General features: G+C 46.6%; 1 protein-coding gene across 1 annotated transcript in view; it reads left to right on the top strand.

Annotated features, from left to right (window-relative positions):
• Positions 1-18,917, top strand: part of LOC115184911 (threonylcarbamoyladenosine tRNA methylthiotransferase) — a 50,065-nt gene extending 31,148 nt beyond the window's left edge. The window contains exon 3 of the mRNA XM_029745467.1: positions 18,377-18,917. Within this exon, the coding sequence (XP_029601327.1) occupies positions 18,377-18,538 (162 nt within the window). The 3' untranslated portion in view covers positions 18,539-18,917. The remainder of the gene's footprint in view (positions 1-18,376) is intronic.
• Positions 18,918-20,947: the final 2,030 nt, after the last annotated feature.

Here is a 20,947-nt window from a genome sequence, read left to right as displayed (position 1 = left end):
CTAGCTACAACCGTACCTATTAGTTAGAGGACTATAGCAGCTAGCTAGAACTGTACCTATTAGTTAGAGGACTATAGCAGCTAGCTACAACCATACCTATTATTTAGAGGACTATAGCAGCTAGCTTCAACCATACCTATTAGTTAGAGGACTATAGCAGCTAGCTACAACCATACCTATTATTTAGAGGACTATAGCAGCTAGCTACAACCATACCTATTATTTAGAGGACTATAGCAGCTAGCTTCAACCATACCTATTATTTAGAGGACTGTAGCAGCTAGCTACAACCATACCTATTAGTTAGAGGACTATAGCAGCTAGCTACAACCATACCTATTATTTAGAGGACTATAGCAGCTAGCTACAACCATACCTATTATTTAGAGGACTATAGCAGCTAGCTTCAACCATACCTATTATTTAGAGGACTATAGCAGCTAGCTACAACCATACCTATTAGTTAGAGGACTATAGCAGCTACCTACAGCCATACCTATTAGTTAGAAGACTATAGCAGCTAGCTACAACCATACCTATTAGTTAGAGGACTATAGCAGCTAGCTACAACCATACCTATTAGTTAGAGGACTATAGCAGTTAGCTATAACAATACCTATTAGTTAGAGGACTATAGCAGCTAGCTACAACCATACCTATTATTTAGAGGACTATAGCAGCTAGCTACAACCATACCTATTAGTTAGAGGACTATAGCAGCTAGCTACAGCCATACCTATTAGTTAGAGGACTATAGCAGCTAGCTACAACCATCCTGCCAGGCAGTAAACAGCCTCTGACGCCTCTTAAGTGAACCTGTTTAGCTCCAGAAAGGGTTTCTCTGTCCCAAATTACACCCTATTCCCTATGTAGTGCACCACTGCAGACCGGAGGCCTCTGGTCAAAATACTTCTGTCCCAGGTCAAAGTACTTCAACGTAGTGAACTATGTAGTGTGCCATTTGGGATGCAACCTCTCTCTCCTTTCCTCTTGACTATTGAAAACCACAGCTGTTTATCACTCGGAGTGACACAATGTGGCAGGGTTTTCACCGCAATTACATGTCCTACACAGCGCTAAGCTATTAGCTGCCTGTTCCATCACGGACGGAAACCCATTATACACATTCACAAGCTCTCTCTACAAACACACACACTTTAACGCACGCACGCACACACACCCCATTTATGTCCTCCCCTCTCCTGCTTCTAGACCTTATCGGCCATGATGACTAGCAGGTTGGAAGACACACTTTACCCTGTCTGTTGATCTGTCATACAAGCCCATGCAGAGCCGTGATTACAGGTCTAACAGAGATGCCTCATGGTATTGATGTTGAGTGGAGCAGGAGCGTTTGGGATATGGGAAAGCTAAGTGGTGTGTTGTTGCTGCTTATTTCACCACGAAGATGAAAGGGTCGTGGGATGGTCCTCCTTGCCATGTCTGGAAGAGCAGCTGGGTCAACCTTTAGATTCACGGTAAGAGAAGTAGTAGAGATGAATGGTTATTGATATTCACATTGTCGGTAGGGAAGGCTACTTACTCTGAGGTGGACCAAGTCCATGTCTCGTGTTCATATAGTCAACAACATCTCTACAGCTACAAACTTAAGCATTTCGCTGCACCTTGCGGTAACATCTGCATATCTGGGTTCGTGACCAATTAACTTTGATTTGATTTAGCTTGCTATTTCAACTTCTGGTCATTTCAGTTTGAAAGCAGAAAACCCACACCTGATTTGGGCAGGTGCAGGATGGTAAAACACAAAAGACACCCGCTACTGTCCACCAAAATAAAAAGTCTGGACTGAAAGGAAGCAATTAATATTCACTCCACTTCTGGTCGTTGTCAAGCCACAGTCTTTCTCTACCTGGCTTTATCTGTCCCTAGACTCCCCCTAACCATAACCCTTCTCTACCTGTCCTCCTGTCCCTAGACTCCCCCTAACCATAACCCTTCTCTACCTGTCTTTATCTGTCCCTAGACTCCCCCTAACCCTTCTCTACCTATCCTCCTGTCCCTAGACTCCCCCTAACCCTTTCTCTACCTGTCCTCCTGTCCCTAGACTCCCCCTAACCCTTTCTCTACCTGTCCTCCTGTCCCTAGACTCCCCCTAACCCTTTCTCTACCTGTCCTCCTGTCCCAAGACTCCCCCTAACCCTTCTCTACCTGTCCTCCTGTCTCTAGACTCCCCCTAACCCTTTCTCTACCTGTCCTCCTGTCCCTAGACTCCCCCTAACCATAACCCTTCTCTACCTGTCCTCCTGTCCCTAGACTCCCCTAACCCTTTCTCTACCTGTCCTCCTGTCCCTAGACTCCCCTAAACCTTTCTCTACCTGTCCTCCTATCCCTAGACTCCCCCTAACCATAAACCTTTCTCTACCTGTCCTCCTATCCCTAGACTCCCCTAAACCTTTCTCTACCTGTCCTCCTATCCCTAGACTCCCCCTAACCCTTTCTCTACCTGTCCTCCTATCCCTAGACTCCCCTAACCCTTTCTCTACCTGTCCTCCTATCCCTAGACTCCCCCTAACCCTTTCTCTACCTGTCCTCCTGTCCCTAGACTCCCCCTAACCCTTTCTCTACCTGTCCTCCTGTCCCTAGACTCCCCCTAACCATAACCCTTCTCTACCTGTCCTCCTATCCCTAGACACCCCTAACCCTTCTCTACCTGTCCTCCTATCCCTAGACTCCCCTAAACCTTTCTCTACCTGTCCTCCTATCCCTAGACTCCCCCTAAACCTTTCTCTACCTGTCCTCCTATCCCTAGACTCCCCATAACCCTTCTCTACCTGTCCTCCTATCCCTAGACACCCCTAACCCTTCTCTACCTGTCCTCCTATCCCTAGACTCCCCTAACCCTTTCTCTACCTGTCCTCCTATCCCTAGACTCCCCCTAAACCTTTCTCTACCTGTCCTCCTATCCCTAGACTCCCCTAACCCTTTCTCTACCTGTCCTCCTATCTCTAGACTCCCCCTAACCCTTTCTCTACCTGTCCTCCTATCCCTAGACTCCCCCTAACCCTTTCTCTACCTGTCCTCCTATCCCTAGACTCCCCCTAACCCTTTCTCTACCTGTCCTCCTATCCCTAGACTCCCCTAACCCTTTCTCTACCTGTCCTCCTATCCCTACACTCCCCTAACCCTTTCTCTACCTGTCCTCCTGTCCCTAGACTCCCCCTAACCCCTTCTCTACCTGTCCTCCTGTCCCTAGACTCCCCTAACCCTTTCTCTACCTGTCCTCCTATCCCTAGACTCTCCTAAACCTTTCTCTACCTGTCCTTCTATCTCTAGACTCCCCCTAACCCTTTCTCTACCTGTCAACCCTCACGATGACATCATTGTGTTCTGAACCCAGTAGACAACCTTGTCATTGGTTCCGACTGGTAGTCAGTTTGTGACTGATGCTGTCTGTTCAAATCTCAGTGACCCAGTACATAATCAAATCTCAGTGACCCAGTACATAATCAGACAGGACAACAAAAGACTGGTGATCTCAGTGACCCAGTACATAATCAGACAGGACATCAAGAGACTGGTGAGCTCAGTGACCCAGTACATAATCAGACAGGACAACAAAAGACTGGTGATCTCAGTGACCCAGTACATAATCAGACAGGACAACAAAAGACTGGTGATCTCAGTGACCCAGTACATAATCAGACAGGACAACAAAAGACTGGTGATCTCAGTGACCCAGTACATAATCAGACAGGACATCAAGAGACTGGTGAGCTCAGTGACCCAGTACATAATCAGACAGGACAACAAGAGACTGGTGATCTCAGTGACCCAGTACATAATCAGACAGGAAAACAAAAGACTGGTGAGCTCAGTGACCCAGTACATAATCAGACAGAACAACAAGAGACTGGTGAGCTCAGTGACCCAGTACATAATCAGACCGGACAACAAGAGACTGGTGATCTCAGTGACCCAGTACATAATCAGACAGGACAACAAAAGACTGGTGAGCTCAGTGACCCAGTACATAATCAGACAGGACAACAAGAGACTGGTGAGCTCAGTGACCCAGTACATAATCAGACAGGAAAACAAAAGACTGGTGAGCTCAGTGACCCAGTACAGTGTGTTGGTTGGTGGGTTTGTTCAGTGGCTAAACAACATCGGAAGCTGCCTGCTAAACCCACTGTTGCAGAACTGTAAACACACACACACACACACACACACACACACACACACACACACACACACACACACACACACACACACACACACCAGTCACTCTTTGTTCACTGTAGGATTCCATGTTTTTTGCAGAAAACACCAGGGCAGGTACATTCTATAATCCTTCTATCCACTATGGTGTCTTGTCATGGACAGAAAGGTCATTCTGTTCCAAATGAAAATATGTTTTCTCTCATTTGAGGTTTGTTTACTTCAATGCTACTTGTTTGTTTGTCATTATTGTGAATTACTTGATGAAGACGGTGCCAGGATCTTTTTATTCTTTATTTAATGAAAAGGTTTCAAAATGACCAGAGCGTTCCCATCTCTCTTATCTTCCTCTCCTTCATCTCTCCTCTCTGCTCCTCTCCTGGCCTCCCCATACATTCACCTTGATAGAAAGTGTTTTTCCCCCATTGTTCCGACCAAAGGACTCATTACGGTGTCTGCTCCTGGGCAGGGGCCTCTGAAAGGAGAGGAAGGCTGTTGTGAACACTCTTACAAATGAGGAGCGTCTGCTCTCCGCCACAGCAAGAGCACCTCCAAATAATCAGCTCTATTCAAACAACAGCATTGAGAAAGGGAAGGATTTGCAGGGGGGAGAACAAGCTGCTCCATCCATCCAGAGATGACAGATGAAAGGACCTCACCCTCCTCACCCAGCCTCCCCTCACTCCTCTCTCCCGCCCCCTCTCTCTCTTTCTCCTCCTTCCAATGATGTTCCCCCTCCAAACCCCCCCTCTCTCTCTCTCTTTCTCCTCCTTCCAATGATGTTCCCCCTCCAAACCCCCCCTCTCTCTCTATCTCTCTCTTTCAAGGTCTCTTCCTTCTCCTTCCTCTCTTCCTGTCACTTTGAAACGCCACGGCTCGCGGGCGGGCGTGGTGCGGGCGGGCGTGGCATGGTGCGGGCGGGCGTGGTGTGGGCGGGCGTGGCGTAGTGTGGGCTCGGAGGTTGCAGCTGAAGCACAATAATACACCTGCATTATGTATGTCAACAAGCCGGCACCATGAAAAATGTAATTGCCATTAAAAAGTGTCTTGCCGTGCGCTTCCCGCATAACTCCCACCGCTGTAGAGCAATCTGGATTTATTCATGGTGGGTAAGGATGCTTTAATCATTCAGACAGACAGCAAGGCAGAAATACGTGTGTGGTGTGTGTGTGTGTGTGTGTGTGTGTGTGTGTGTGTGTGTGTGTGTGTGTGTGTGTGTGCGTGCAACACCTGGAACTACTCGGTATTAAGACGCTGAAGCAGGGCTAATTGCTGAGTACACACACACACACACACTCTACACACCCACACACTCACCACAAGGGTGGGATTGCCAGCCCTTTGCAGCATCATACCCCACTCAGAGACCTAGGACCCCTGAGAGGGAGGGAGGGAGGGAGGCAGGGAGGGAGGGAGGGAGGGAGGGAAGGAGGGCAGGGCGACCAGAGACTATACCAGACAGACAGACAGAGACATAGGGAGACAGACAGACAGACAGACAGACAGACAGACAGACAGACAGACAGACAGACAGACAGACAGACAGACAGACAGACAGACAGACAGACAGACAGACAGACAGACAGACAGACAGACAGACAGACAGACAGACAAGACAGACAGAGACATAGGGAGACAGGGCTGGATGACCATACATGTATGGATGACCATACATACCTTACCAGACAGACAGCTCTCCAAGCCGCCCAGTCTGCCTACCAGACCCTCCTCAGCAGCCTCAGGTTCTCAGGGAGGATCCTAGAAACTACAGTAGTCTGATATCGTCCTCTCCTCTTCCTCGCAGAACAACAGCGGAGGTTTACTGTGACGTGTTGACATGGAGTTACAAGTAAACGTTGTCTGGGTGTTATAACCATGCGTAGCCAGAACTAGAGTCACCTTGTCTGGATGTTATAACCATGCGTAGCCAGAACTAGAGTCACCTTGTCTGGATGTTATAACCATGCGTAGCCAGAACTAGAGTCACCTTGTCTGGATGTTATAACCATGCGTGGCCAGAACTAGAGTCACCTTGTCTGGATGTTATAACCATGTGTGGCCAGAACTAGAGTCACCTGTCTGTATGTTATAACCATGCATAGCCAGAACTAGAGTCACCTGTCTGGATGTTATAACCATGCGTAGCCAGAACTAGAGTCACCTTGTCTGGATGTTATAACCATGCGTGGCCAGAACTAGAGTCACCTGTCTGTATGTTATAACCATGCGTAGCCAGAACTAGAGTCACCTGTCTGGATGTTATAACCATGCGTGGCCAGAACTAGAGTCACCTTGTCTGGATGTTATAACCATGCATAGCCAGAACTAGAGTCACCTGTCTGGATGTTATAACCATGCGTAGCCAGAACTATAGTCACCTTGTCTGGATGTTATAACCATGCATAGCCAGAACTAGAGTCACCTTGTCTGGATGTTATAACCATGCGTGGCCAGAACTAGAGTCACCTTGTCTGGATGTTATAACCATGCATAGCCAGAACTAGAGTCACCTTGTCTGGATGTTATAACCATGCGTGGGCAAAACTAGAATCACTTTGTCTGGATGTTATAACCATGCATAGCCAGAACTAGAGTCACCTTGTCTGGATGTTATAACCATGCATAGCCAGAACTAGAGTCACCTGTCTGGATGTTATAACCATGCGTAGCCAGAACTATAGTCACCTTGTCTGGATGTTATAACCATGCGTAGCCAGAACTAGAGTCACCTTGTCTGGATGTTATAACCATGCGTGGCCAGAACTAGAGTCACCTTGTCTGGATGTTATAACCATGTGTGGCCAGAACTAGAGTCACCTGTCTGTATGTTATAACCATGCATAGCCAGAACTAGAGTCACCTGTCTGGATGTTATAACCATGCATAGCCAGAACTAGAGTCACCTTGTCTGGATGTTATAACCATGCGTGGGCAAAACTAGAATCACTTTGTCTGGATGTTATAACCATGCATAGCCAGAACTAGAGTCACCTTGTCTGGATGTTATAACCATGCATAGCCAGAACTAGAGTCACCTGTCTGGATGTTATAACCATGCGTAGCCAGAACTATAGTCACCTTGTCTGGATGTTATAACCATGCATAGCCAGAACTAGAGTCACCTGTCTGGATGTTATAACCATGCGTGGCCAGAACTAAAATCACCTTGTCTGGATGTTATGACCATGCGTGGGCAAAACTAGAGTCACCTGTCTGGATGTTATAACCATGCGTAGCCAGAACTATAGTCACCTTGTCTGGATGTTATAACCATGCATAGCCAGAACTAGAGTCACCTGTCTGGATGTTATAACCATGCGTGGCCAGAACTAAAGTCACCTTGTCTGGATGTTATGACCATGCGTGGGCAAAACTAGAATCACCTTGTCTGGATGTTATAACCATGCGTGGCCAGAACTAGAGTCACCTGTCTGGATGTTATAACCATGCATAGCCAGAACTAGAGTCACCTTGTCTGGATGTTATAACCATGCATAGCCAGAACTAGAGTCACCTTGTCTGGATGTTATAACCATGCGTGGCCAGAACTATAGTCACCTGTCTGTAACCCATGGAAGGAGGAGAGGTGCAGTCACTTTACCTTAGTCTGCATGGGCAGGACACATGTTCTGAAATAAAGCCCCACAGATTAGGTAACAGGTGAGATCCCAAGGCCTGTTAAGAGACTGCAGGTGAAAGAACAGTGAAACAGTCTCTAGTTTCTGGTCACGATGTGGTGAGTTACAACAGACCTATTATATCATGTGAGAGATGTGATAGATGTTTGTATTGTAACACCACCCAATCACAATGACTGGCCTGTGAATGAGGCCTTGTGATTGGTGACCCACAGATGACTTGGAAGTGAATAGTGACTTATGATTGGTGACCACAGGGGAATGAGGCCTTGTGATTGGTGACCCACAGGTGACAGGAAGAGGAAAGGTCAGGGGTGATAGGTGATTCTGTGGTTCTCTTGGAGGGTTACTGTCACAATGAGACTGGCTGTTCTGTGAAGAGATGGGAAGCTTCACAAAGTGTACCCTATTCATAGGTGGCACCTCCGTCCCTCGGTCGTTTCACACCGTTGTTTTGACCGTTCTCAAGCCGCCCTCTGCCAACGACGCGAAGGGGTTCCCTGAAATGCTGTAAAGCCCAGTCATTCTAGACGTAGGCTAACTACTATTTAGTCTAAATTACACTATAGTGACTTCGAAATAGGATGACATTGCTAAAGTAGTCAAATATTTAGTAGGAAATTACTTTGTTAGCATTATCATGTCGTCAAATTTATTTTAGACAATGTTGTCATTAGCTCGCAAAGTTCGTCAGAAATAGCTAGCAATGCTAACATTAGCTAGCTAAAATGCGGTGGCCTCCCCTCAATCTTAGCTTAGCTAGCTAACGTTATACTGCATCTAAAGTCAGTCTGGCAACATCAAAATGATAACAACAGGTTTTCCTACTAATTATTTAGCTCGTTTTGAACGTCATCGTTTTTTCCCAAGCCGCTGTAATGCACTTCTGATAATCTTCATCAACACTTATTGACGAGGCATCGAGTAGGAATGCTCAGTTGGGCATCAGCCCAAAACCAACATTCAAAACAATATTGTGACGAAACATGAATTGCCTACGTAATTGACTACGTTTGACCAGATCCCAGGTCTAAAGTAGTGCCTTATCTAGGATATAGGATTCCAGATGTGGTTTTACAGTCGCACCTGTTGGTATTACAATGAGCCCTCATACTGCTCCGTGTAGAGCTGTGTAGTCAGAGAGGAATTTCCTTCTGGAGGGTTTGTCAAGCAGCCGTGCTCTGCTGTTTACACTCAGATCTTATGGTGCAACGGGGGTCGCATTTAAATACAGGAGATTTGAGTCAGTCAGTAATGTTTTTTTAGAAACAGGGTGGACTTTCCTCTTGATATGCTTTTCAGTCTTGAAGTCTAAATTGGACACGGTTCATCCTTATCTGTTAGAGAAAGGCTATGAATATTAATAAAGGGGAGAGCTTTCTCCACTGCAAAAAAATGCCTTTCCGCTGTATTCCAAATGAAGTAAACAAAGCCTACCTCTTGCCAGTAGAAGACGTAGGCTTCTTCATCTCCATGTGTTTGATCTGCTGTTGATCTGTTGTTGATCTGATCTGCTGTTGATCTGCTGTTGATCTGATCTGCTGTTGATCTGATCTGCTGTTGATCTGATCTGCTTTTGATCTGCTGTTGATCTGTTGCTGATCTGCTGTTGATCTGATCTGCTGTTGATCTGATCTGCTGTTGATCTGTTGTTGATCTGATCTGTTGTTGATCTGATCTGCTGTTGATCTGATGTTGATCTGATGTTGATCTGCTGTTGATCTGATCTGCTGTTGATCTGTTGTTGATCTGATCTGCTGTTGATCTGGAGCTAGACATGCCTGGATATCCACAGGCCCTCAAAGTTATGTGTGTGTATTGTGACGGTGTTTGTGTGTGTGTGTGCGCGCCTGGCTCTGGGTTAAGCCTTTGTGTGAGTGTTGACGGGTCAGAGATCAATGAGGTGTCTGAGCTGAGCTGAGCTGAGCTGAGCTGAGCTGAGCTGAGCTGAGCTGAGCTGAGAGCTGAGAGAGGAGAGAGAGAGAGAGAGAGAGAGAGAGAGAGAGAGAGAGAGAGAGAGAGAGAGAGAGGATAGAGAGAGATGAGAGAGAGAGGAGAGAGAGAGAGAGAGGAGAGAGAGAGAGAGAGAGAGAGAGAGAGAGAGAGAGAGAGTAGAGAGAGAGAGAGAGAGAGAGAGAGAGAGAGAACACAACTGTTGAAACTCAGGTCACCTCAGTCTTTGGAGAGCTCTCTGCTCCTGCCTCATTTGGCGGAGGAAATGGGTCGTGACCTCAGAGAGGAATACCTCGCTCCCTTCTCACCCCTCCCTCCCTCGGAGCCGGCACTTAGCAGCCAGGAGGGCCCTCTTTTCTCCCATAAGCCTTCGCTCCACAGAGGCTAAAGTATAGATGGAATTCTTAAATATTATCTCCCAATTAGTTTATTTTAGCTCTCTGCAGATTATTTAATGAAAAGAGAGAGAGACAGAGCGATAGATAGAGAGGGGGGTGAAGGATTTGGAGCGAAGTTGGTTCAAAGCCAGGCGGTATCCGAGATGTAACGGCAGCAGATTTCCACGGCTTAGTAACACACTTCGGCAACAAGTTGTACCACGGGGGCTAACACCTGTATTCATACACACACACACACACACACACACACACACACACACACACACACACACCTGTATTCATACACACACACACACACACACACACACACACACACCTGTATTCATACACACACACACACACACACACCTGTATTCATACATAAACACACACACACACCTGTAGTCATAACAGCTTCCCCTCCATAGGCCTGCCTGAAATCCGGCAGGTGGAAAATTATCGTGTTGAATTGCAAGTCACCTAAGTAGAGGTCTGGCCCAGCCAGACTTCACTGTGCTTCCCTGTTCTAACCTGGCCCAGCCAGACTTCACTGTGCTTCCCTGTTCTAACCTGGCCCAGCCAGACTTCACTGTGCTTCCCTGTTCTAACCTGGCCCAGCCAGACTTCGCTGTGCTTCCCTGTTCTAACCTGGCCCAGCCAGACTTCACTGTGCTTCCCTGTTCTAACCTGGCCCAGCCAGACTTCGCTGTGCTTCCCTGTTCTAACCTGGCCCAGCCAGACTTCACTGTGCTTCCCTGTTCTAACCTGGCCCAGCCAGACTTCACTGTGCTTCCCTGTTCTAACCTGGCCCAGCCAGACTTCGATGTGCTTCCCTGTTCTAACCTGGCCCAGCCAGACTTCGCTGTGCTTCCCTGTTCTAACCTGGCCCAGCCAGACTTCGCTGTGCTTCCCTGTTCTAACCTGGCCCAGCCAGACTTCGCTGTGCTTCCCTGTTCTAACCTGGCCCAGCCAGACTTCGCTGTGCTTCCCTGTTCTAACCTGGCCCAGCCAGACTTCGCTGTGCTTCCCTGTTCTAACCTGGCCCAGCCAGACTTCGATGTGCTCTCTTCTCCTACAGTGCAGGGGGGGAGGGGGGGGGGGAGGAGGAGGGGGGCGAGCAGCCCTCACCCTCTGAAGTGTTTTACATTAGTCCATACATTCTGATGAGAGAGAGGGAGAGGTACTGTGATGTCAAGGAGAAACAGACCCCCCCCTCAAGGATTCTATTATTCTCTATAGCCCCCCATCATTCTATTATTCACCTCTATAGACAGAGTGGTGGATATTGTCCCTGAGGTAAAACAGGTTAGAGACAGAGTGGTGGATATTGTCCCTGAGGTAAAACAGGTTAGAGACAGAGTGGTGGATATTGTTCCTGAGGTAAAACAGGTTCGAGACAGAGTGGTGGATATTGTTCCTGAGGTAAAACAGGTTAGAGACAGAGTGGTGGATATTGTCCCTGAGGTAAAACAGGTTAGAGACAGAGTGGTGGATATTGTTCCTGAGGTAAAACAGGTTAGAGACAGAGTGGTGGATATTGTCCCTGAGGTGAAACAGGTTAGAGACAGAGTGGTGGATATTGTCCCCGAGGTAAAACAGGTTAGAGACAATGGTGGATATTGTTCCTGAGGTAAAACAGGTTAGAGACAGAGTGGTGGATATTGTTCCTGAGGTAAAACAGGTTAGAGACAGAGTGGTGGATATTGTTCCTGAGGTAAAACAGGTTAGAGACAGAGTGGTGGATATTGTCCCTGAGGTAAAACAGGTTAGAGACAGAGTGGTGGATATTGTCCCTGAGGTAAAACAGGTTAGAGACAGAGTGGTGGATATTGTTCCTGAGGTAAAACAGGTTAGAGACAGAGTGGTGGATATTGTTCCTGAGGTAAAACAGGTTAGAGACAGAGTGGTGGATATTGTCCCTGAGGTAAAACAGGTTAGAGACAGAGTGGTGGATATTGTCCCTGGGGTAAAACAGGTTAAATGATCTATAGCTATGTGTGGGAGGTAACTGAGTTAGCAGTCTTTTTAACTCAAGCCCACACACTTCTCACTCACACTGTACATGGTGTGAAGTCATGAACACTCAGCAGCTCTGTGTCTTTGGTTGAAAGCAGCAGGTGTTATATACAAACACAGCAGACATGTATGATTTAGGACATTCACTCTACCACCATTATCCCAGTGTATGAGTTAGGACATTCACTCTACCACCATTATCCCAGTGTATGAGTTAAGACATTCACTCTACCACCACCATTATCCCAGTGTATGAGTTAGGACATTCACTCTACCACCACCATTATCCCAGTGTATGAGTTAGGACATTCACTCTACCACCACCATTATCCCAGTGTATGAGTTAGGACATTCACTCTACCACCACCATTATCCCAGTGTATGAGTTAAGACATTCACTCTACCACCACCATTATCCCAGTGTATGAGTTAGGACATTCACTCTACCACCACCATTATCCCAGTGTATGAGTTAGGACATTCACTCTACCACCACCATTATCCCAGTGTATGAGTTAGGACATTCACTCTACCACCACCATTATCCCAGTGTATGAGTTAGGACATTCACTCTACCACCACCATTATCCCAGTGTATGAGTTAGGACTCACTCTACCACCACCATTATCCCAGTGTATGAGTTAAGACAGTCACTCTACCACCACCATTATCCCAGTGTATGAGTTAAGACAGTCACTCTACCACCACCATTATCCCAGTGTATGAGTTAAGACAGTCACTCTACCACCACCATTATCCCAGTGTATGAGTTAGGACATTCACTCTACCACCACCATTATCCCAGTGTATGAGTTAGGACATTCACTCTACCACCACCATTATCCCAGTGTATGAGTTAGGACATTCACTCTACCACCACCATTATCCCAGTGTATGAGTTAGGACTCACTCTACCACCACCATTATCCCAGTGTATGAGTTAAGACAGTCACTCTACCACCACCATTATCCCAGTGTATGAGTTAAGACAGTCACTCTACCACCACCATTATCCCAGTGTATGAGTTAAGACATTCACTCTACCACCACCATTATCCCAGTGTATGAGTTAGGACATTCACTCTACCACCACCATTATCCCAGTGTATGAGTTAAGACATTCACTCTACCACCACCATTATCCCAGTGTATGAGTTAGGACATTCACTCTACCACCACCATTATCCCAGTGTATGAGTTAAGACAGTCACTCTACCACCACCATTATCCCAGTGTATGAGTTAAGACAGTCACTCTACCGCCACCATTATCCCAGTGTATGAGTTAAGACAGTCACTCTACCACCACCATTATCCCAGTGTATGAGTTAAGACAGTCACTCTACCGCCACCATTATCCCAGGCCATCCCATCTTAGCAGAGACGTTGTCTACCTCTTCACTCCTCTCATCCCAGAGTGAAGGTAGAACATGGCAGTACACCGCTGTTCCTCTCATAGTTCAGCCACAACAAGATAGATCAGCCTTTCATATTGAATGATCAAGACAGTGTTCCCTCCTGGACAGATTCCTCCTGTGATCAAGACAGTGTTCCCTCCTGGACAGACTCCTCCTGTGATCAAGACAGACTCCTCCTGTGATAAAGACAGTGTCCCCTCCTGGACAGATTCTTCCTGTGATCAAGACAGTGTCCCCTCCTGGACAGATTCCTCCTGTGATCAAGACAGTGTCCCCTCCTGGACAGATTCCTCCTGTGATCAAGACAGTGTTCCCTCCTGGACAGATTCCTCCTGTGATCAAGACAGTGTGCCCTCCTGGACAGATTCTTCCTGTGATCAAGACAGTGTCCCCTCCTGGACAGATTCCTCCTGTGATCAAGACAGTGTCCCCTCCTGGACAGATTCCTCCTGTGATCAAGACAGTGTGCCCTTCTGGACAGGCTCCTCCTGTGATCAAGACAGTGTGCCCTCCTGGACAGATTCCTCCTGTGATCAAGACAGTGTTCCCTTCTGGACAGGCTCCTCCTGTGATCAAGACACATAGGGGATAGGAAGGGACGGGGGGGTACACACACACACACACACACACACACACACACACACACACACACACACACACACACACACACACACACACACAGTCTCTCTCAGAAGAGCCTCTGAGCTCTATCAATTACCGTGTCTCCAGCTGCAGACAGCAGGCGGCTGCAGGGAGGGGTCAGCACCCAGGGCTGAGTGGGCGAGAGAGAGAGAGAGAGAGGAGGAGAGATAAAAGGCGTTAGTTATGAAAGAGCAGGCACACCAGGGACAGAAGGATGAGAAGTCAGTAGAGAGAGAGAGAGAGAGAGATAGAGTCAGATAATCACCAAATCTTGAAAGTCCATCAGAGATGAGGTTGGATTACAGAAGAGAGGCTTGCTTCCACGCTACGCATTCACATCCATCCCTGACACGCACACACACACACACACACACACAGCCTTCAGACAGGTCTGTGTCGGGGTTGAACGCGTGCTTAAAGGGATATGTGGTACAGTATCTCACCCGGTAATAATGCTCTTTAATGACCTAGAGGGGTGTCAAGCTGATACCGACTGAACAGTCGCTTCTTTCTCTCTAATTCGCCACCTGAAGAAATCCACTGGAAATTGATACTTGCCAGCACTGACTGAATTTCTTAGAAGCACAGTCGGTAATGTGTAGGTAATGCAAATGTAGGTAAACCATTATATAAAAAATGTATATCTCAGTCTTCTCGCAAAGCATATCTCCTGAAGTAGATCAATCTAATCTACGCTATATATAAAAAAAACGTATGTGGACACCCCTTCAAATTAGTGGATTTCAGCCATTTCAACCACACCCCGTTGTTCACAGGTGTATAAAATCGAGCACACAGCCATGTAATCTCCATAGACAAACATTGGCAGTAGAATGGGCCTTGCTGAAGAGCTGAGTGACTTTCAACATGGCACTGTCATGTGGGCCTTGCTAGAGCGGCCCCCGGTCAACTGTCAGTGCTGTTATTGTGAAGTGGAAACCACTAGGAGCAACAACGGCTCAGCTGTGAAGTGGTAGGCCACACAAGCTCACAGAACGGGACCGCTGAAGTGCGTAGCACGTAAAAATCTTCTGTCCTCGGTTGCAAACTGACTCTGGAAGCAACGTCAGCACAACAACTGTTAGTCGGGAGCTTCATGAAATGGGTTTCCATGGCCGAGCAGCTACATACAAGCCTAACATCACCAGGCGCGATGCCAAGCATCGGCTGGAGTGGGGTAAAGCTCACCGCCATTGGACTCTGGGGTAGTGGAAACGCGTTCTCTGGAGTGATGAATCACATTTCACCATCTGGCAGTCCGACTGACAAAACTGGGTTTGACGAATGCCAGAAGAACACTCCCTGCCCCAATGCATAGTGCCAACTGTTAAGTTTGGTGGAGGAGTAATAATTGTTTTGGGCTGTTTTTCATGGTTCGGGCTAGACCCCTTAGTTCCAGTGAAGGGAAATCTTAATGCTACAGCATACAATGACATTCTAGACGATTTTGTGTGGCAACTGTTTGAGGAAGGCCCTTTCCTGTTTCAGCATGACAATGCCCCCTGTGCACAAAGCGACGTCCATACAGAAATGTTGTTTGTCGAGATCAGTGTGGAAGAACTTGACTGGCCTGCACAGAGCCCTGACCTCAACCCCATCGAACACCTTTGGGATGAATTGCCACGTCGACTGCGAGCCAGGCCTAATCGCCCAACATCAGTGCCCGACCTCACTAATGTTCTTGTGGCTGAATGGAAACAAGTTCCCGCAGCAAATGTACCAACATCTAGTGGAAAGCCTTCCCAGAAGAGTGGAGGCTGTTATAGCAGCAATGTTCCAACATCTAGTGGAAAGCCTTCCCAGAAGAGTGGAGGCTGTTATAGCAGCAATGTTCCAACATCTAGTGGAAAGCCTTCCCAGAAGAGTGGAGGCTGTTATAGCAGCAAAGGGAAGAACCATTCTGTATTAATGTCCATGGTTGGTTGTGGAATGAGGTGTTAGATGAGCAGGTGTCCACATACTTTTGGTAATGTGGTGTATCTATATATTATATACTGCGGCAGTGTGGGAATTTACATTTCAATGACCGTCATCCAGTGGAATTGAAATATCAAAATCATAAAATGGTCATTCAGATTGATCCTCCATATTTAATGTATTTCAAGGCTGTTCTCTCTCTCCCCCTCTCTCTCCCCCTCTCTCTCCCCTCTCTCTCTCTCTCTCTCTCCTCTCTCTCTCTCGCCCCCCCTCTCTCTCTCTCTCTCTCTCTCTCTCTCTCCCCCTCTCTCTCCCCTCTCTCTCTCTCTCTCTCTCTCTCTCTCCCCTCTCTCTCTCTCTCTCTCTCTCGCCCCCCTCTCTCTCTCTCTCTCTCCCCCTCTCTCTCCCCTCTCTCTCTCTCTCTCTCGCCCCCCTCTCTCTCTCTTCTCTCTCCCTCCCCTCTCTCTCTCTTCTCTCTCCCTCCACCCTATAAATGATCATATGATTGGCTGTTCTCTCTCTCCCCCTCTCTTTCTCTCTCTCCCCCCTCTCTCTCTCTTTCTCTCTCTCCCCTCCCTCTCTCCCCTCCCTCCCTGCCTCCTCTAAATGATGATATGATAGGCCTGTCCGTCTCTTCTCTCCTGGTCTAGTGGGATATATCTCTATTACCATCTTCATTATAGATGAGTCTTTAATGCACCATCACATTAGGACAGACTTAACTGGACTGGACCCCCAATAATGTCCATTTGATCCTGAGAGTCCGGGTCATATTATCTCTGGCCACAATGTTGTATTATAACCTGGTCTTTAAAGCTACAGTGGGATCTGGGAAACGTATATGGTCAGAGATTATAGATAAATAACCAAGGTGTTATAGCTCTTAGTCTTCATCAGGGTCTCACTGTGTCAGAGAGGACAGTGGGTCATGTCCACTAGCCTTCATCAGGGTCTCACTGTGTCAGAGAGGACAATGGGTCATGTCCACTAGCCTTCATCAGGGTCTCACTGTGCCAGAGAGGACAATGGGTCATGTCCATGACCCTACTGTACTGAAACCTGACTGGATGAGTACAGTGTTCAGTCTGGTATAACCACACTACATTGTGGAGTATGGAGCGGGGAACGGGGCGGAGAGGAGATGAATGACAGGTAGGAGAAAAGTCTCTAACTACAGGTTCAGATGAATGACAGGGAGGAGAAAAGTCTCTAACTACAGGTTCAGATGAATGACAGGGAGGAGAAAAGTCTCTAACTACAGGTTCAGATGAATGACAGGGAGGAGAAAAGTCTCTAACTACAGGTTCAGATGAATGACAGGTAGGAGAAAAGTCTCTAACTACAGGTTCAGATGAATGACAGGGAGGAGAAAAGTCTCTAACTACAGGTTCAGATGAATGACAGGGAGGAGAAAAGTCTCTAACTACAGGTTCAGATGAATGACAGGGAGGAGAAAAGTTTCTAACTACAGGTTCAGATGAATGACAGGGAGGAGAAAAGTTTCTAACTACAGGTTCAGATGAATGACAGGGAGGAGAAAAGTCTCTAACTACAGGTTCAGATGAATGACAGGGAGGAGAAAAGTCTCTAACTACAGGTTCAGATGAATGACAGGGAGGAGAAAAGTCTCTAACTACAGGTTCAGATGAATGACAGGGAGGAGAAAAGTCTCTAACTACAGGTTCAGATGAATGACAGGGAGGAGAAAAGTCTCTAACTACAGGTTCAGATGAATGACAGGGAGGAGAAAAGTCTCTAACTACAGGTTCAGATGATTGACAGGGAGGAGAAAGTCTCTAACTACAGGTTCAGATGAATGACAGGGAGGAGAAAAGTCTCTAACTACAGGTTCAGATGAATGACAGGGAGGAGAAAAGTCTCTAACTACAGGTTCAGATGAATGACAGGGAGGAGAAAAGTCTCTAACTACAGGTTCAGATGATTGACAGGGAGGAGAAAAGTCTCTAACTACAGGTTCAGATGAATGACAGGGAGGAGAAAAGTCTCTAACTACAGGTTCAGATGAATGACAGGGAGGAGAAAAGTCTCTTCTCAACTGTCTGAAGGACCGAGAGTTAAACATATAGAATCCCTTGAATGGGCAAGTCAATGATGTCATAATGAGTGGACTGGCAGCCATGTTGAGTGTCCCCGTAGCACACAACAGATAATAACTTACTTCCGCTACTGTACTCTATAATGTAACCTTGGCTAACTCTCTGCTGTCTCTCAACAGGAGCAGCTGTCCCTCCAGCAGAATGGATCCGTCCCCTCCTCCGGCGTGCTGACTGCATCCTGGAGCCCCTGGAGCTTGGACAGAGAGGGGCTGAAACTGCTGTCCATCAGCCTGGCTGTGGTGGCTATCCTACTGGTCTTCATGTGGGAGAAACTCCACTGAGACTGAGGGAGCTGGAAGACTTGGACCTGGGCCTGTATTCATAAAGCGTCTCGGAGGAGGAGTGCTGATCCAAGATCAGGTCCCTCCTTTACAATCATCCTAATATTCTACAAGGCAAAACTGATTCTAGATCAGCATTCATACACTGAGACGCTTTATGAATAAGGGACCTGGGTCAAATACATATGTCAATTATTTCAAAGTACTTTGTACTGGGCAAACTAAATCAAGCGTAGCTCGAGTATTTGAAAGAATTCAACATATTTATTTGGCCTGCAGGTTTGGTTGAAATGGGTTTGGATGGGTCCTAGTTTAGCTTTATACGAGAAGGACTTCTCTGTCTTGGACAAAAGGGGGAGGGGAGGGGAGGAAGGGAGGGGAGGAAGGGAGGGGAGGAAGGGAGGGGAGGAAACAAGGAGAGGACAGTTTAAAGACATATTGTGTGATACTCTGGTTTAAGGTGGTGGACAGTAGTACCTTCAATTAAAAGTATTTATTTTTTACCACATTGAAACAGACACAGATGAACGGTATATTTTTGGTAATGAATTTACATGACTGTAAAAGCCCTCTCTGTGTCTGTCGTACTGTAGTACCACATTGTGATTGTTTATGTGCCCTGGTCTGAAGTAGTTAGGGAACAGGGTGCCATTTGGGATGCTGTGATGTACAGCATGAACCTGCATGGTGTTGGATTCTATTCATGTACATCCCAGCAGTGGATCATTCTCCTATCCAGGGGACTTATTGTCTGGCCTAGGTCCCTGTCCGCCTCTCAAATGGCACCCTATTCCCTTTATAGTGCACTACTTTTCACCAGGACCTATGGGGTCTGGCCAAAGTAGTGCACTATATAGAGAATAGAGTGTCATTTGGGACACAGACTGACAGTGTTTTTCTCATCTTTGTTTGCAGCGTAAAGCTAACCTTAATAAACCTTAATAAACCACAACTCCATGCTCTCTGTCTGTCTGGCTTTTTCTTTGCAACTCTGCCTAGAAGGCCAGCATCCCGGAGTCGCCTCTTCACCGTTGACGTTGAGACTGGGGTTTTGTGGGTACTATTTAATGAAGCTGTCAGTTGAGGACTTGTGAGGCGTCTGTTTCTCAAACTAGACACTCTAATGTACTTGTCCTCTTGCTCAGTTGTGCACCGGGGCCTCCCACTCCTCTTTGTATTCTGGTTAGAGCCAGTTTGCGCTGTTCTGGGAAGGGAGTAGTGCACAGCGTTGTACGAGATCTTCAGTTTCTTGGCAATTTCTCGCATGGAATAGCCTTCATTGCTCAGAACAAGAATAGACTGACGAGTTTCAGATGAAAGTAATTTGTTTCTGGCCATTTTGAGCCTGTCATCAAACCTACAAATGCTGATGCTCCAGATACTCAACTAGTCTAAAGAAGGCCAGTTTTATTGCTTCTTTAATCAGTACAACAGTTTTCAGTGCTAACAGAATTCCAAAAGTGTTTTCTAATGATCAATTAACCTTTTCAAGATTAAACTTGGATTAGCTAACACAACGTGCCATTGAAACACAGGAGTGATGGTTGCTGATAATGGGCCTCTGCTTGCATTTCCCAATCAGACGTTTCCAGCTAGAATAGTAATTTACAACATTAATGTCTACACTGTATTTCTGATCATTTTGATGTTACTTTAATGGACAAAAAATGTGCTTTTCTTTCAAAAAAATAAAAATAAATCTGCTCTATAATAAACCAGGAGAGTCTGCTCTATAATAAACCAGGAGAGTCTGCTCTGTAATAAACCAGGAGAGTCTGCTCTATAATAAACCAGGAGAGTCTGCTCTATAATAAACCAGGAGAGTCTGCTCTATGATAAACCAGGAGAGTCTGCTCTATGATAAACCAGGAGAGTCTGCTCTATAATAAACCAGGAGAGTCTGCTCTATGATAAACCAGGAGAGTCTGCTCTATAATAAACCAGGAGAGTCTGCTCTATAATAAACCAGGAGAGTCTGCTCTATAATAAACCAGGAGAGTCTGCTCTATAATAAACCAGGAGAGTCTGCTCTATAATAAACCAGGAGAGTCTGCTCTATAATAAACCAGGAGAGTCTGCTCTGTAATAAACCAGGAGAGTCTGCTCTATAATAAACCAGGAGAGTCTGCTCTATAATAAACCAGGAGAGTCTGCTCTATGATAAACCAGGAAAGTCTGCTCTATGATAAACCAGGAGAGTCTGCTCTGTAATAAACCAGGAGAGTCTGCTCTATGATAAACCAGGAGAGTCTGCTCTATAATAAACCAGGAGAGTCTGCTCTATAATAAACCAGGAGAGTCTGCTCTATAATAAACCAGGAGAGTCTGCTCTATGATAAACCAGGAGAGTCTGCTCTATAATAAACCAGGAGAGTCTGCTCTATAATAAACCAGGAGAGTCTGCTCTAT

Source organism: Salmo trutta, unplaced genomic scaffold (genome assembly GCF_901001165.1).
Source record: "Salmo trutta unplaced genomic scaffold, fSalTru1.1, whole genome shotgun sequence".
Taxonomy (NCBI): domain Eukaryota; kingdom Metazoa; phylum Chordata; class Actinopteri; order Salmoniformes; family Salmonidae; genus Salmo; species Salmo trutta.
This window is presented reverse-complemented; position numbering and strand designations above follow the sequence as displayed.